Genomic DNA, 18,759 nt, shown 5'->3' with positions numbered 1-18,759 from the left:
AACAGACTATTGACTAAAAGTCATACATTTGATGTAGAAACTAACATTTTAATTGCATTTCTAAACTATGGAGATTTTTCTCTAAAGAATTAATGTTCTTAGTAATAAGGTCAAGTTAGAATCATTTAGGCTTATGAGTTTTTTTTAATATATCTAGTTGCTTTTCAGTGTCTTCTCATGGTTTTGAATTGCAAAGTCAAAAATTTATGTCCTTGACTTGGTGCTGAAGGATGCCAGTACTGATTTTGTTAATGAACAGCCCTAGGAAAACAAGCATAAACCTTTTGTGTGAACATTCTTTACTAGAAGGAATGGGGCCTGCCCTTTCCCAAGACTGAGGTTTCTGTAAAAATTCTTTCAGACGTGCCTTGAAGAAAAAAGGTTCTTTCATTTTACTTTGTATTCGTGTTATTGAATATGACTTCTGTCACAGGGAAAAGGGGAAAAAAACCCAACTGTGACTGCTAAAATATCAACGATTTTAAAATGCCAGGCAAAGTACTGCATTTTCAGAATTTTGGGCCATCTATTTAAAGATATTTGCTAAAAGAGATGGGTAAAACTCATAATCTGACAAGTGCATAGAGTGATGAAGAGATTAGTTACAAAAGGATCCATGGAAATCATCTGCTTGCCTTTTCAAGTGGGAAAATACTGCTTAGTGAAATAATAAATAGGAATTATATAACAGAATAATGAGTGTTGATTGGATTTTCTTCCTTTTGTTTTTAGCTTTATGACAAAATTAACACAAAGTCTTCACCGCAAATCAGGAATCCTCCAAGTGATGCAGTACAGAGAGCCAAAGAGGTAAGTGATATAATTTCTAAAAGTATTTCTTAGTGTCTCGTATTTACTCTTTATTTCAGATATTTCTGTTAAAGGCATTTTCCTTGGCATCTCAGTTAGACTCATTATACTCATATTTGGAATTTCAAAGCTTATCACAGGAAAGAAAAAGATCTCAGCCACAAAACTGCCTAGATTTCTAGTTCTGGTTTTGCTGTATTATTTACTTTAATATGTCACTGTGTCTGCCTATTTTACTTCTTTTTTTAAAGTTCTTTTACTTCACTTGGTAGAAACAGGCATAGTATCAAATTTAGATTGTGTTTTTTAAGGTGCAATTCTTTGAAAGTTAACTAAATTACTATAGCAATTATACATACTGAGTCCAAAGAAGTCATGTGCATTGTCAATATACATGACTGTATCTGCCACAAAGTTTTTTTCAAATTCATTTATTACAGAAGCATTATTTGGCAGTTTGGAAAATATAAATTGATCTGTCATCCTATTCCCTTAACAAAGGAGTGTCCATCTTGTGTATCTTTTCCAGTCATTATCCATTTGCATTTAAATTGTATATAGTTATATTCAAAATGTATCTTTTTTGACTAAGGTTGAGACTCAAACTCAGTACCTGCCACTTTCGCTAATTGCCTAGTACTCTGCCAACTGAACCATGCCTCAAACCCCAAAATACATCCTCTTTTACCTCAACATTATTATAAGATTTTTTTTCATTTTTTGATCTTGTAAGTCAATGCAAATAAATATTTCCCTTTTTAAAATATTATTTCTGATAAAGTGAGATTACTAGGTAAAAGAGTCTGAAAGTTATAATCCTTGCCCAACCATATTTTAAACATAAGACTTGCACTGAAAAGTATTTTCTATTCACTATAAAATAAGATGGATGCTGTGGTAGCTGCCAGGCCCACCCATTTGGTCAGGATGAGTTGGGAGGGATTATCTTATCATTTGCCCACCAAGCACTTATTGAAACAAATTAAGGTATCATGGGCAGGAATCATAAGTCATATCCTAGTCTTTATGATAATCAAAGAGAATAGAAGCAGAATTCCTTGCCTTAACAAGACAGTGAAAAAAGATACTGACAGTTAGGCACCAGTGGCTTACACCTATAATCCTAGCTATTCAGGAGGCTGATATCTGAGGGTAGTGGTTCAAAGCCAGCCCTGGCAGGAAAGTCCATGAGACTCTTTTTTTTGTTTTTGTTTTTTTGGGTCCGGTCGTGGAGCCTGAACTCTGGGCCTGGGCGCTGTCCCTCAGCTCTTCAGCTCAAGGCTAGCTCTCTACCACTTGAGCCACAGCGCCCCTTCCGGCTTTTTTCTTTTTGCTTATGTGGTGCTGAGGAATTGAACCCAGGGCCTCAGGCATGCAAGGCAAGCGCTCTACCACTGAGCCACCTTCCCAGCCCTCCATGAGACTCTTATCTCTCCAGTTAATCACCAAAAAACTGAAAGCAGAGTTGTGTCTCAAGTGGTAGAGTGCTAGCCTCAAGCTAAAAAGGCTCAGAGACAGTGCCAAGGCCCTGAGTTCAAACCCAGGCCCAGAAAAAAAAACTACCAGTTTCTTCCTAACCATACATAGGAGCTCACATCTCTATAAGTTGCGATCATAGACTGTGAGGGAACAGAACTGTGCAAAGAACAGAATCTATGCTTTCATCCTTTTGCTTCCCAGCAAACAAGCTGAAGACCTAAAATACACCAAGTGGTTTATCATCATGAGACAATAGGAATCAGTAACCTAACCACTAATTTGCTTTGTATTTGAATAAGAAAAGAATACTGAGGTGGGGGGTCCTTCCCTGAGGTCATGATTGAGTGGCAATGAGACTTATAGGTGTGATGTTGTAATGATGCTGGAATCTAAGGTTCAGGTGAAATAACCTCCCCACCATGGAGGTTTTCAAAACAGGTCGAAGCCACAGTCCTACTGGAAAGAGAGCTGTGTGCTGCTGACACTCAGTAGTTCAGAAGGGAAACCATCTTTGATCACCTCCACAGTAGGAATTCAGTTGATGACAGTGTAAAGACCTGCATGTGAGTCCAACCATTTCCAGCTACATTTGCTTAGAAAAAGAACAGAGGTTCTGCCATGGGCCAAGGGCCCCAAATCAAGTTAAACAGGTAAACTCCATACTTGGGAGGGAAGGGAAAGCTTTTGAGGAACCATTTTATTTGAAAACATGATTTTTACCAAGGCAGAGAATATGTTAACAACTTAGTGAGGAAAATTTGAATGAAAGGAATAAAGGTTTCTCTGAAACTGTTTTGGGGTTCGCTTGTATTTCATCCATTGGCAGAGCACTGTTTGGTCCATATGGGAAGATGAGGTTACAGAAGAACATTAATCCTGCCAGGCCACAAGGAGAATTACTTAAGCTTGTTTTTTCTTGTTCTTTGTGTGTGTGCTGGTCCTGAGCTTAAACTCAGGGCCTGGGTGTTGTCCCTGAGCTTTTTTTTTTTGCTCAAAGCCAGCACTCTACCACTTGAGCCATAGCTCTACTTCTAGCTTTTTTGGTAGTGAATTGAAAATAAGAGTCTCACAGATTTTTCTGCCTGAGCTGGCTTCAAACTGCAATTCACAGATCTCAGCCTCCTGCATAGCCAGGGATGCAAGCGCCACCAGTATCCAGCCTTAAGAACATTCTTAATTAACTATCCTAATTAATTAGTATGATTCTTTAAGTTGTTTTTATTTGGCACCTGTCAAGTTTCTAACAGAAGCAGATAGTGCTTTAATATCAAAGAAAGCTGTGATGAACTTTTAGTACACATTCATTTTAATGGTGAATTTGGAAGGTATTTTCCAATTAAGTTAAATAAGTTACTTAAACTTGTGATAAATACATAGTACAGTTTATTTTTGGTTATAATTGTATAATCTAGACTATTATAGTAGTTGTTTTATTTTTATTACCATCAACACTATTCTTTTACCTAGTAATAACCTTTGAGTAAAATGAAGAATTTTAAAAACAATTGTCTTGCCTACAATAAAAATCCACCCATAATATTTAATGTGACATAATACCATAGTTTTAAAATATTTCATAACTTTTTACTATCATACCTTGCTTTTATTTTAGGTATTGGAAGAAATTTCATGTTACCCTGAGAATAATGATGCAAAGGAACTAAAGCGTATTTTAACACAACCTCATTTCATGGTAAGTAACAATTAAATGACATACAACTAAAACCTTATCAAATGTATTTTTTCCATATACAATCATATGTCATTTAATGATAAGATAATTTCATCATTGTGAGAATATTATAGAGTGTCCTTACACAAGTCTAGATGCTATAGACGTCTACATAGCCAGGCAATATGATGTGTGCATACACATATAATACAGTCCTAGGGCCATAAGCAATACAATGTGAGATTAAATAAGGCATTAGACAAATAACGCAATCAAGAAAGAATTAAACTGTGGGAGTGTGGCTCAAGAGATAGACCTCTTCCTTAGCAACTACATACCTCTGAGGTCAAACCTTACACTGCCTCCAAAAAAAGTGTTTTGATTTGGTTTTTGGTTTTTTTGTCAGTCATGGGGCTTGAACTCAGGGCCTGGGCACTCCCTGAGCTCTTTTACTCAAGGCTAGAGCTCTACCACTTCAAGCCACAGTTCCACTTCTGGTTTTTAAGTGGTTAATTGGAGACCAGAGTCTTGCAGACTTTCCTACCTGGGCTGGCTTTGAACCACAATCCCCAGGTCTCAGTCTCCTGAGAAGTTAGTATTACTGGCGTGAGCCACCAGCACCTGGATAAAAACAAAGCTATTTAAGGCCAGGGTGAGCCTGAGTTCAAGCTGCAGCAATACTAAAAAAAAGTATAGCCTGGCACCAATGATTCACGGATGTAATCTTAGCTACCCAGGAGGCTGAGATCTGAGGATCAATGTTCAAAACCAAGTCCTGTTAGAAAAGTTTGTGAGACTCTTATCTCCAGTTAACCACCAAAAAGATATATATGTATGTGTGTGTATCTATTTTTTTTAAGTTTTTTAAATTAGACCTTGAGATTTAGCTTTATTTGGTGGCAGCATTTTTTCACCTTATTTGTTGACATAATGTAACAATTTTTAAAAATTCAGTTTGAACCTTATTTTCTGATTGTGGACTTATTTTTCCTTATAAATAATACATTAAATGCAAGTGCCTACTTATATAACTTTAAAGGATGAATAGAAATCATCCACAAAAAGCAACATAAACATTTTCAAAGGTTCTTGGTTTTTTTTTGTTTTTTTTTGTTTTGTTTTGTTTTGTTTTGTTTTGTTTTGTTTTGGGTCTGGTTGTAGAGCCTGAACTCGGCCTGGGCGCTGTCCCTCAGCTCTTCAGCTCAAGGCTAGCACTCTACCACTTGAGCCACAGTGCCACTTCCGGCTTTTTTTCTTTTTGCTTATGTGGTGTTGAGGAATCGAACCCAGGGCCTCATGCATGCAAGGCAAACGCTTTACCACTGAGCCACCTTCCCAGCCCCAGGTTCTTGTTTTTTAAAAGTCTCTAGTTATGAAAGATATCTCTATATTTGATAGGATAAATATGATTTTAGCAGATGAAGATTTATAGTCACCTATTAGTGATTTTTGTTCTCTGTCCTAAACCATAGATTGTTTTAATGGGCCACAAACCACAGAAAAATATTTGCCCACATGGCACAATCTCCATGCCCAAGCTCGGGAGTACCAGTGTAGTATGTCATCAGGACATCGATGAGGAAGCCACGGTCCCCAGGGCCTACTTCTTTCAAGATATGCATCATTTTTGCCCAAACCCTAGCAGATATTGAGACACCTTGTCAGTATCTGTTTCCATAGAAACTCCAATGCATGGATAGCTCAAAACATATTCTCTACTGGTCACAAATCAGCACCATCTTCTCTCTGATTTTACCTGATTGTTACCTTATTTTTAGCCTTATATGCATGCCTTTAAAATTAAAATCGCCACCAGGAAACCAGGCGCCGGTGGCTCACACCTGTAATCCTAGTGATCAAGAAGCTAAGGTCTGAGGATTGCTATTCGAAGCCAGCCTAGGCAATAAAGTCCATGAAACTCTTATCCAATAAACTACTAAGAAAAAGCCAGAAGTGGCACTGTGGCTCAAGTGGTAGAGCACTAGCCTTGAGCACAAAGAGGCTCAGGGACAACATCTAGGCCCTGAGTTCAAGCTCTGGGGCCGGCAAAAAAAAAAAAAAAAAGAAAAAGAAAAAATAGCCAGCAGGTACCAGTGGCCCCTGACTTGTGCCTATAATCCTACCTACTCAGGAGGCTGAGAGCTGAGGATTGTTGTTCAAAACAGCTCTGGCAAGAAAGCCCAGGAGACTTATCTCCATCCAATTAGCCACCAAAACAGTGGGAGGAACTGTAGGTAAACTAGTATACCACTAGCCTTGAGCACAAAAGCTCAGGGACAGTGCCCAGGCCCTGAATGAAGCCCCAGGACCAGCCACCCCCCAAAAAGCCATGGCTTTAATAAGTTATTTTAATTAAATAACTTTAGATGCTAATGGTTATACTTTTAAAGCAATTTTAATTGTATTTCAATAGCTACAGATATTTCATTAGCATACTGATTACAGATCAAAGTAAATGTATAGTTAAAAATTATAAATGTCTTAACACTAAAATATATAAAATAGATATGAAATTCCATATACCTAGTCAACTGTAGATTCTCTTTGAAATGAAAGTACTCCTTCAAATACTGATGCTTCTTAGAAAGTATTTTTGATGATGACAGAAAAGTACAGTGAATGGGAAGATATCCTCTTATAGAGAAACAAAGGATATTCATTATCCAGACTCATCATGTACAAAGAAAAGAAATTACATTGATCAAGACACATTATATTCATAAACTCACATGTTGAATTGAAACCCTCTCATACAACTACTTAAAGATAATCAAAAAATAAATTAAGTTATTTCTTGTGTTTGTTGGCTATGCAAAAGAACAAATAACAATAATTTTTAACTTTAATGTAGCCATATGCTCCAAGAAATAAAAATGAACAAAATATTTTAAAAGTTTATATTTTGCTATCTATTGTACATATGATAGTTTAGTAAATTTACAATTATTGAAACATATTGTGCAGTTTATTTATTTTACTAAATCATATATTATAAATTTTCTTGAGTGTTTGGGTTATATGACAGTGTTAATACCATTGATGAAAGACATTTGTTTAGTACACCATTATTACATCATTTCTTTTTATATTTCCACTTTAGTCCCCAGCACAAATTTGCTACCTCTTTTAATAAATGATTCTTTCTTCTGAATTATTTGGAATTTTAGTGTGCCAGCCTTTATTTGAACAAGTTAGTTGTATCTGTCTTCATAACATCAGATAACTCCTATTAACCTAGGTAATTGACAAACACAGGGATTGATTTGTCCCTTATTCATTCATTTTTATGTTTTTTATTGTAAAAATACTGTACAGAGGGGTTACAGTTACATGATCAAGGTAATGAGTACATTTCCTATCAAGCATTGTTACCTCTTTCTTTGTTTTTCCCCTATCATTCCTCCCTCCCACCTCAACAACTACACTCTCCACCCCCACCGCCCGTGCCTAAATTGTAAAGTTTGTTTTTCAACATAGTGTCTTGTACATCTCATTGTTACAATGGGTCAACCTGTATCCCTATTTAAGCATTTTGTTTTTTCCCTTCCCTTTCTCAAATTAGAAAAGTGTATATACAAGATGCAGGGCACCGACTGACATCAAATACAGTGAAATACTGTGGAGGAGGAACATATAAAGAAACAAAAAAAAAAATCACATGGTACATTATACGTATGTTAGAAACAAGTGCAAGAAAGAAAAAACCATTTGTGTCCCTATCTTGGGGTTCATTTCCCTTAACATCATCTTATATGGGCATATATTCTTTATTTTAAAAAAAAAAGTCCCATCCATCATAACTACTTAACCCAAAAAGAACCAAATCAAGGTTTGGCTATAATGCAGTTTGCATTCTCTATAGATGACAGATATCTTTGAGAGATAAAGAATTTCTATAATAGATTTTCACTGGAATAATATTATTAAAATGTTCCTTCTTTCATAAAAATACTAGGCCTTACTTCAGACTCACGATGTAGTGGCACATGAAGTTTACAGTGATGAAGCACTGAGGGTTACACCTCCTCCCACCTCTCCCTATCTAAATGGTGACTCTCCAGAAAGCGCCAACGGAGACATGGATATGGAGAATGTGACCAGAGTTCGACTGGTACAGTTCCAAAAGAACACGGATGAACCAATGGTGAGTAGGAAAAGTTTACCCTTCTCTCTCTCATAGGTGAACTAACCTCCACTTGTGTGGCTACTAGAAAGTAGGAGGGAAGGAAGACATGGATATTCCAAAGAAATAAGCTTCCAGATCTTCAGATCCCCCTCTTCATTCTAAGAAATGTTCTGGATAACACTAAAAAGTTAACCATCTTGGTCCTTATTACCTCTCCTTCACAATTGCCTTTCAACTTTACAAACACAAAAAAGTCAGCTGGGCACCAGTGACTTATGCTTGAAATTCTAACTATTCAAGAGAGTGAGTTATGAGGATCATGGTTCAAAACCAGCCTAGGCAGGAAAGGCCATGAGACTCTTACTTCCAGTTAACCACCAAAAGGCCAGAAATGGAGTTGTGACTCAAGTGGTAGAATGCTAGTCTTGAGGGGGGGAAAAAAATCTTAAGCTCAGGGACAGTGCCCGGGCGAGTTCTAGCCCCAGAACACACACACACACACACACACACACACACACACACACACACACACACGCGCACACACACACACACACACACACACACACACACACACACACACACACCACACATCCTCTGGGATAGCAAAGAAAAGAATGAAAAATCGGCATATTTTTTCCTCCATGTTGAGGAATAGGGTTGGAATAGAATTGATACTGAAGCTCTCCTTCTTGTAAGATCCTCACAGACTGAGATCAAGAAAAGACTCCTGCATGATCACTGAACAGGACAAGGGGATGTGAATGAGAGCAGAGAAACACTGTCAGGCAAACCAAATAAGTTTCCAAATAGAAAGCAGACACCATGCAGGACTGTGGACAGCAAAGCAAGGTGCCAGGATAGGTCCACACAAGTGTTGAAAGACATGTTAAAAAAAGTGGGAAGCTTAGGGGCTTGGGAGTTGGTTAGTTGTGGATTTTTTTATTTGGTTTTGTTTGAGGCTTTATTTGTTTGCTTGTTTGCCTTGGTGTAGGTCCTAGGGCTTGAACTCAAGGCCTAAGCACTATCTTTGAGTTTGTTTTTTGGCTCAAGAGTCTCATGGATTTTCCTGCCTGAGCTAGTTTTGAACTATGATTCTCAAATCTCAGCCTCCTGAGTAGCTAACATTATGAGCATGAGCCACCAGCACCCAGCACTATTGGGAAATTTTAAGCAAGGAGATGGATCACATTTTCCTTTTAGAAGTATCTCTTTAGAGAATGTATTGAAGGGAACAAGAGTGGGTCTAGGACACTAATCAGTGGGTTGTTATTGAAATGGCACAGGGGAGACGTAATGAGACTATAAACTAGAGGGATGAGTGTTAAGATGGAAAGATGTGAACAGATTTAAGAAATAGTAGAAGAAATTGCGAAGTAGAAATGTGGTAGAATGTCAGCCTTAATCAGAAAAGGCTAAGCAAGAGTTTCAGCCCCTGAGTTCAAGCCCCTGTACTAGCACAAAAAAGAAAAAAGGGCAGGGCACCAATTGCTCATGCTTATAATCTTAGCTCCTCAGGAGGCTGAGATATGGGGATCTCAGTTTGGAGCCAGCCAATCCAAGAAAGTCTGTGAGACTTATTTCTAAATAACCACCAAAAAAGAGGAAACGGAGCCAAAAGCTCAAGGATATCACCCAGGCCCTGAGGCCAAGCCCCAGGATTGGTATGCACACACACACACACACACACACACACACACACACACACACACACACACACACACACAGCTCTTTCATAATAATTCTACTCTTACTGAGCCTTTTTTTTTTTTACAACAGGGAATCACTTTGAAAATGAATGAGCTCAATCATTGTATTGTTGCAAGAATTATGCATGGGGGCATGATTCACAGGCAAGGTAAGTTTCATCTGTAATGTTTCCCTTGCATTCCTTAACTTTTTTCTTGTAGCCCAGTAAGGGAAGCATTTTTGTGAGCCACATAAAAGATCTGTTTAAAAGATCTGTCTTTGAGTACCAGTCACTTTTGGCTTATATTTATTCTTCAGCAGCACATGGTACAGAATGCACATATGATGAGAGGATGTATTAAACTTCTCTTGGCTTTGAGCATCTCTGGACCACAGATAGACTTTTTGGAGACCACAGGAAAGCAAAGGGTCACAGAGCATCCCAGGATACTATTTTAAGGAAGACATCTTTACTGGAATACAAAACATATGTACAAGATCTAAAGCATAAATATATATATATATATATATATATATATATATGTAGATATATAAAGTTAAATAAGTTTAAGTATGGTTCACTTATTCACTCAGGAATGAGACATGCCCTTTATAAACTAGGACATCAAACAGGTAACTAATGATATCAAAATTAAATGATAAAAGTTGACAAATCAACAAGTAAATTCTTAATAGTTGCTATAGTAAGTGCAGTCATTCAAAGAATTCACCAAGGACTACTATGTAAATGAAGAATGAGGAAATAAAAGTTCAGTTGCAATGATCAAGATACATTGTATTTATAAACTGCTTTGTGTAAATGGCAACTACCTAAAGATAATTTAAAACTAAATAGCCGCAGTTGATTCTCAGGGGTAGGCAGGATTTGGGTATATAGACTTAGGGTCTTCTTTGAAGGACTTTGTACACACCAATATTTACAGGATATTAGAAATTATTCTCCTCGCAGGCTCAATTTCTTTGAGACACAGTTTCCAATCCTTCTTTTCCTTCTATCATATGCATTTAAAACTAAAACCTCAGACTAGCAGTAGAGCTCAGTGGTAGAGTGTTTGCCTCAAACGTGTGAAGGTTCAGGTTTGTGATGCCCAGCATGGGAGGGAAGGAGATAGGAAGAAAGGAACAAGAGACTAAAATATCCTCTAATACTATATCTACATCCCACCAGTTTTAATACGCAACGTTTTATTGTCATCCTGTTATTCCTGGTTTTACATTTCTATTATGATCCTTTTCTTCACCTATAAGGTACCTAAAAGTGTAACTTTATGTTCCATATTTAAGGAGATTTTACTCTGTTACTGTAATTTATCTTTAACTTCATTGTGGTCAGAAAATGTGGTATACATGACATCATTTCCCAGAGGCTTGCTAACACTTGTTTTTTAGCATAGCACTTGAATCATTTTTCTAAGTGGTTCATGTGTATACTTCATTTATTTTATAATTGCTACTGCACCATTCCCTGTAAAATGACTGGAATGGCATTGTTAATGTTTCTGTTCAAATCTTAATCTTGATGAATGTTTGTCTTCTTGACCAATCAGTAACTGTTGAACATATCATTATTATGATTAGGATTTTTCAATTTCTACTTGTTAGATCTCTTAAGTAAGTTGGGCTTACCTATTTGAAACTGTGTTGGGTACATAGTAAGACATAGAAACCATTTCTACCCTTAATAGTACTTTGTACTTGAAACCTTTCATCTAGCTTTAATGTAGCTATTCCAGCCATATTCAGTATTTCCTAGTGTATCTGCTTTCATCCTTTTATCTCTAACTATCCTGTGCCTGTTTGCTTTAATCTTTCAAACATTGGCAAAGCTAGCTTTTTTACTTTAATAAATTCTGATTATCTCTATCTGATCATGAGTTAGTGTATTTAATATTTATTATGATGATTTGATTCATCTTGCTTCTTTATTTTTATGTATTTATTCCATTTTAATTGATTTAGTCATTCTTTTATATCTCATTTTCTCCCTGTTAGTAGTTTAGAATATAGCCCCCTATTTTTTTGGATTTTGGGGATTTTTTATACTTTTTATTGTAAAAATACTGTACAGAGGGGCTACAGTTACATGAGTAAGGTAATGAGTACATTTCCTATCAAGCATCGTTACCTCCTCCTTTGTTTTTCCCCTACCATCCGTACCCTCCCCACCTTCCCTGCTCCTCCCTCCCCCTCCCCCGAAGTTATAAAGTTTGTTTTCAACATGGTATCTTGTACATCTCATTGTTACAGTGGGTCAGCCTATATCCTTATTTCAGCATTTTGTTATTTCCCTTCCCCTCCCCACATTAGAAAAGTGTATATACAAGATGCAGGACACCGAATCAAATACAGTGACAACAGGGGTTATACAATGAGGGAAGAACATACATAAGAAACAAAAAAAATCACATAGTACATTATAAGTACATTAAAAAGAACAACAAGAAAGATAAAATCTCTTGTGTCCCTATCTTGGGGTTCATTTCACTTAGCATCAGCTCATATGGTCATATGTACATAGCTTTTGACCTCTTCTGCTTTTTCTAAACATATACTAGTTACTGCAGATAAGAGAAACCATGGGACCTGTTTCTTTGGGCCTGGCTTACTTCACTTAATATAATTTTTTCCAAGTCTTTCCATTTCCTAACAAATGGGGCAGTACCATTCTTTCTGATGGAGGCATAGAATTCCATTGTGTATATATACCACATTTTCTTGAGCCATTCATCTACTGAGGGGGCATCTGGGTTGGTTCCATGTCTTAGCTATGGTAAATAAGGCTGCAATAAACATAGTTGTGCTGGTAGCTTTAGTATGGTCTTGTTTGTGATCATTTGGGTAAATGCCCAAAAGTGGGATTTCTGGGTCATAGGGGAGCCCTATGTGGAGTCTTTTGAGGAACCTTCATACTACTTTCCAAAGGGGTTGAACAAGTTTACATTCCCACCAACAATGCAGTAAGGTTCCCTTCTGTCCACATCCCCTCCAGCATCTGTTGTTATTAGAGTTCTTGATTATAGCCATTCTAACTGGGGTGAGGTGGAATCTCAATATTGTTTTGATTTGCATTTCTTTTATGGCTAGAGTAGTTGAGCATTTATTTCTTCATGTGTCTATTGGCCATTCTTATTTCCTCTTCAGAGAAGTCTAAGTCTTTAGCCCACTTATTAATTGGGCAGTTGTTTCTTTGAGGATTTGTTGTTGGAGGATTTAATTTTTTGAGTTCTAAGTATATTTTTAGATATGAGACCCTTGTCTGTTGTATGGCTAGTGAAGATCTCCCAGTCCGTGGGCTTTCTATTGATCTTGCTAGCTATGTCCTTTGCCATGCAGAAGCTCTGTGGTTTCATGCAATCCTATTTGTCCAACCTTTCTTTGATTTGTTGTGTTTCTGGGTCTTTATTGAGAAAGTTTCCACCTGTGCCAAGGAGACCTAGAGTTTCTCCTATTCCTTCCTGTAATGTTTTCAGGGTGTCTGCTTTGACTTCGAGGTCTTTGATCCATTTGGAGTTGATTCTGGTGCAGGGTGATATATAAGGATCTAGCTTTAGTTTTCTACAGGCACTTAACCAATTTTGCCAGCACCTTAAACTGAAGAGGCTTTCTTCCATTCTATTTTTTTAGCTCCCTTATCGAAGATTGGATGGCTATAGGTCTTTGGGCTCATTTCTGGGTCTTCAGTTCTATTCCATTGGTCCTGAGGTCTGTTCTTGTGCCAGTACCAAGCTTTTTTGATAACTATGGCTTTGCAATAGAGTTTGAAATTTGGTATTCATATTCCTCCAGCACTGTCCTTTCTGCTAAGAATTGTTTTTGCTATTTGGGGTCTTTTGTTGTCCCATATGAATTTTGGGGTTGCTTCTTCTTCATTGAAGAATGAGATTGGAATATTGATAGGTATCTCATTGAATTTGTGCATAGCCTTTGGCAGTATTGCCATTTTCACAGTGTTAATCCTCCCAATCCAGGAGCATGGGAGGTTTTTCTACTTCCTCAGTTCTGCTTTAATATCCTTTTTCAGGTTTTTAAAGTTTTCATCGTAGAGGTCCTTCACTTCTTTAGTTAACTCCTAGGTTTTATTTTTGTGGTAGCCCCCTATTTTTATTATTTTGGTAGTTACCTTGAAATTTTACCATGCATATTTAACTTTCCATATCCTAAAGTTAAACAATGTAAATTAAACATTCTTTTGAGGCAAGGTCTTACTTTATTACCCAGGCTAGTTGAATTTATAATTCTGTCCCAGTCTCCTGAGTAACTTCAAATAAAGGCATGAACCACTACACCCATCTTAATCCTGCTCTCAAACAATACAAAGACATAGAAACACTTAACATGATCACACTTTTTCTATCCTATGTTTTCTTCTGCTCAGTGTTCTAGTTACATCTTATTTTAAATCTAAAAATTTGGAATTAATATTAGGATACTTATATGACTATTTTTGTTTGGATAAATACAAAGTTGACAATTTTATATTTATTGTCCTTCTAAGACCATCCTTTGGGAAACATTGTTTGATATTGAAAAATCCAGTGTTACTACAATTGGCCTTGCTTTGTAGGTGATTTTCTCTTCTTGTTGGATGTTTTCAGATATTTTTTCTATGATGTTCTCAAAATGGATTGTTTCAGTTATCTTGTTTAGGATACTATAATAGTACCCTAAATCTGTGTGATCATGTTTTCATCAATTAAAGAAAATGTCAACTATTGAAATATGGCCTCTTCTCCATTGCCTTCATTCTCTTTCTAAGCATCACATTTATGTTACACATTCCTCCTATGTCTCTTGTAGCTTTTTTATCTATTCTTTATTTCTTTTTTACTGTTTGCCTTATGTCTTTATTTCTTTGACCTGAGCACTGCTTTTTTGCTCTACTACTTCAGACACAGCTCCATTTCTGGCTTTCTGGTGCTTAATTGGACGTAAGAGTCTCATAGAGTTTCTTGTCCAAGATAGCTTTGAACCATGATCCTAAGTAGCTAGGATTACAGGCATGAGCCACCAGCACTTGGTTCACTTACATTTTTTTCTCAGTTTATGAGAAGACATTTTTTATTACTTTACTATATACCCTATTAGTGAATACATCAGATTATATTACAGGATAACAACTCTCTTTTTTCCTCTCTCTCTCTTTTTCCTCTCTCTCCCTCTTTCTGTCTCTCTCTCCTCTTTCTCTCTCTCTGTCTCTCTCTCTTTCTCCACCTTCCTCCCTCCCTCCCCCTTACTTTCTCTAATTCTTCTGAGAACCTTGATATCATCTGTCTTTTGCAGGATTCACTTTCTTAGGATGTCTGTGATACTGTCCATGAGGATACCACCAATGCTTGGTAGTAAAGAACATTTTTCTAAATTGTTCTATCATTGGTCCTTGCTCAAGATGTTGATCTTTTTCTTCCAATCTTGTTTTCAGCACTTGATCATGTGTTCATTAATATGCACAGGATATGGTCAAGGGATGGGTTTAGTATGTTCTTAAAGAATGTCCACAGAAGAGTGGTAGCATATGATTGTCCTGCCATCAGATGTCAAAGCAAGTACCACTTCATATTTCTAGTCATATGGAAGTGAAGCATAGGTAGATTTATGACAAACATAAGATAAAACTCTTATTTTGGATCAAAAGTAAATGCTTCAAGATAGTTCTCTTTAATATTACCCACTTTACTGCTGTTATCATGGTTTATCAGGATACTTATCAGGCAGGATAAGAAAAGATATCTCCAAAGAACTAGTCCTTAAAATCTGTTTCTAGGCACACCAATTTTTATTCCATGGAGCCCACCCTCTTGCCTCCACAGTTGGATTTTTGTTTTAGTCATTTGTATTTGTTTTCAGATCTGTCTGTTCATACCTATTAGTTTCTTCTTAGTGCTCACCTTTGCAACTCAATCTTTATCTTTCATTATTGAACATATAGCTATTTTATATTCTCTGAGCATTCCAGCATCTATTGTCAATGAGAATCTAAATTTGTAGGGTGTCTGATTACTCTCACAATAGCTTGCTTTATTGTATTTTTGGTGATCTTTGGTTGTGAGTTCCTTGATTGTTCTAGCCCTGTGGGTTTAAACGGTAAAACACTTTTCTCTAGAGAGGTTTTATTCCTCATTCTACCTGTTACAATGCCTGGTATGCCACTGATCTGAGTCTTGACACCCTAGAGAATCCTAGGTGCAGCTTGGGCCCAAGGCTCTGAATCCAGCTAGCAGGCATTGCTGCTTTAGCACTCACCCATCCCACTCAGTCATTTCACCCTGAGTTTGCCACCATCTGAATTCACTCTGCAAGGTTCTGCATGGAGGGAAGTGAGAAGAAAAGGTGAAAATGAGACATGTTCTTAGAGGTTTGAACTCCTTCTATGAGACTATTCACTCTTAATTTGTCCTCGGCCGGATAGAATTTTAAGTCTCATTTGGTTTGGTTTGATTTGGTTTAAGTCTCATTTGGTTTGGTTTGATTTGGTTTGGTGGTTCTAGAGTAGGGATCAGGATCTTGAACTTACTAGGCTGGCACTATTACTGCTGAGCCACACCTCCGGCCCTATTTTTCAGTTATTTATAGGACAAGATGTCACTTCCTGTCTGGGTGTGTACACTTGAACTACAATGTGACTACTGTTAGACTTCCAATCATCACCAGCTTCCACTCATGGAGATGTAGTCTTTGAGACCTGTCTACCCAGACTGGACTGGCACCATGATCCTCCCAGTCTCAGCCTCCCATGTAGTGTGAGATAACAGACATAAACCACTACACCCAGCTACGGGTTGAGGAAGAGTCTTGAAAAGTTTTCCCCCCGCTGGCCTTAAACTTCAATCCTGTTCTCAGCCTCTGGAGTAACTAGGATTATAGGAGTGGGCCACCAGTGTCCAGCTGTGAGAAAGCCTATGAGTATACAATCAGCCATGTTTTGGAAGCAAAAGTCCCCTGATTTTCATCTTAGTGTTATTATAACAGCATAGAACAGTTATTGCCCATAACTCATGACCACATTACTTTCTTCTATGCTTGCTCTACTTCTTACACACATATACATGCATGCATATGCGTGCACACACACACTCACACACACACACACACACACACACACACACACACACACACTCCAACATTCTAAGGCATTTTACCATTTTGTTTATATGTACATTAGTACGTGCCTCTAAAAAATACTGTGAGCATATCAGATAAGCAGAAACGGTCAGATAAGTTGATGTTAGGCGAAATGAACCCCAAGATAAGGACTCAAATGTTTTTTTCTTTCTTGCAATTGTTTCTAACATATTTATAAGATGGTTTCTTTGTTGTTTTGTATGTCCCTCCCCCACGGTATAACCCCTGCTTTCACTTCATTTGATGTTGGTATAATTTGTGGAGGGGAAGGGAAAAAACAAATTGTTTAAATAGGGATACAGGTGGACCCATTGCAACAATGAGATGTACCAAACATTAGGTCGAAAAATGAACTTTATAACTTTGGCCGGGGGTGGGGGGCGGTACAGGAGATGTGAAGGGATGGGAAGGGGAAACAAAGGAGAAGGCAACAATGCTTGATAAGAAATGTACTCATTACCTTACCCATGTAATTGTAACCCCTCTGTACGGTATTTTCACAATTAAAAAAAAAAGAATGTTAAAAAAAATGCTGTGAGCTTTTCGTATTGAAAATAGATTGGCATGTAAATATATACACAGTTAACAAATAAGGAAGCAAAGTTGTAAATAACATTCTGATTGGTTCTCAGTCCCTTTTTTTCCAGTTGATCTAGTACAAGCTGCTGAAATGCCTAGCAAATTATTATAAAAGGATGAACTTACATGTAGTGTTATAGATGTTATCATATCACAGTTCTTAGGAAATTGACAACCATTGTCTTATAGTGGGTAGATCATAATAGCAGCACAGAATTACAAAATGCTTACTAACCAATAACATTTCTAAGCCCCCCTCCAAGTATTAAATTCATTGAGTCCTCAGAAGAAGCCTAGAAGATGAGTAGTTTACATTTCCACTGAGACATGGAAAGTTTCAGTAATTTCTCCAAACTTAAAAGTAGTGAGTGGAGATGGTCACACAAAGCTTATCTTGCATTTTGTGTTGTTATTTTTGTGTAGTACCCAATAAATGTATATATAGTTTTGTATAGTGATTTTGCATAAATTTATAACATTATGCCTTAAAAAAGTAGTAAGCTGGAATTTGAACTCAGGTAATCTGAATCATAAAGCTTTAGTTTCAACCCTAAATTACCCACTGCCTCTCTCAGAAAAATAAACAGATTCACACAGATAGCAAAACTGTGGCTTCTGCAAGTAGATATATCTGTTTCAAAGTGTTAGCTAATTTCAAGGAGTTTACTAATTTTACAGCAGCCTAACTTGTACCTATTTCTGAAGTACGGCCTTTCAATATATAACTTAATTTTTAATTACACTGCTGCTTTTGGATTTTATTATTATAAAAGCATTATCGGGCTGGGAATATAGCTTAGTAGTAGAGTGCTTGCCCAACATGCGTGGACCACTGAGTTCAATTCCTCAATACCAGAAAAGGCCAGAAGTGACTCTGTGGCTCACATGGTAGAGTGCTAACCTTGAGCAAAAGAAGCTCAGGGACAGTGCCCAGGCCCTGGGTTCAAGCCCCAGGACTGTCGAAAAAAAATTATTATTTCATGTTTATAATTTTGTGTAATTTCTTAGGTACACTTCATGTTGGTGACGAAATTCGAGAAATCAATGGCATCAGTGTGGCTAACCAAACAGTGGAACAGCTGCAAAAAATGCTTGTAAGTGAATACAAGCTTTCATTTTGGGGTGGTTTTCTGTTTGTTTTTAGATTAACTTAACCCTAACTACTCAGGAGGCTGAGATCTGAGGATCACGGTTTGAAGCCAGCCTGGGCAGGAAAGTCCATGAGACTCTTATCTCCACCTAATCACAAAAAAAGCCAGAAGTGGCA

The 18,759-nt window shown here is 37.2% G+C and overlaps 1 protein-coding gene and 1 pseudogene across 9 annotated transcripts in view; one reads left to right on the top strand and one right to left on the bottom strand.

Annotated features, from left to right (window-relative positions):
- Positions 1-18,759, top strand: part of Cask (calcium/calmodulin dependent serine protein kinase) — a 345,788-nt gene that overhangs the window by 286,700 nt on the left and 40,329 nt on the right. For all 9 annotated transcript variants that reach the window (XM_042683597.1, XM_042683593.1, XM_042683598.1 and 6 more), the window contains 5 exons: positions 733-810; positions 3,902-3,982; positions 7,917-8,105; positions 9,864-9,942; positions 18,501-18,586. In XM_042683597.1, coding sequence (XP_042539531.1) covers positions 733-810; positions 3,902-3,982; positions 7,917-8,105; positions 9,864-9,942; positions 18,501-18,586 — 513 coding nt within the window. The remainder of the gene's footprint in view (positions 1-732; positions 811-3,901; positions 3,983-7,916; positions 8,106-9,863; positions 9,943-18,500; positions 18,587-18,759) is intronic.
- Positions 15,058-15,562, bottom strand: LOC122110898 (annotated as a pseudogene).

This window comes from Dipodomys spectabilis, unplaced genomic scaffold (assembly GCF_019054845.1).
Source record: "Dipodomys spectabilis isolate Male_0828 unplaced genomic scaffold, ASM1905484v1 ptg000082l, whole genome shotgun sequence".
Classification (NCBI taxonomy): Eukaryota; Metazoa; Chordata; class Mammalia; order Rodentia; family Heteromyidae; genus Dipodomys; species Dipodomys spectabilis.
The sequence above is the reverse complement of the archived record's forward strand: the minus strand, read 5'-3'. Positions and strand labels throughout refer to the sequence as shown.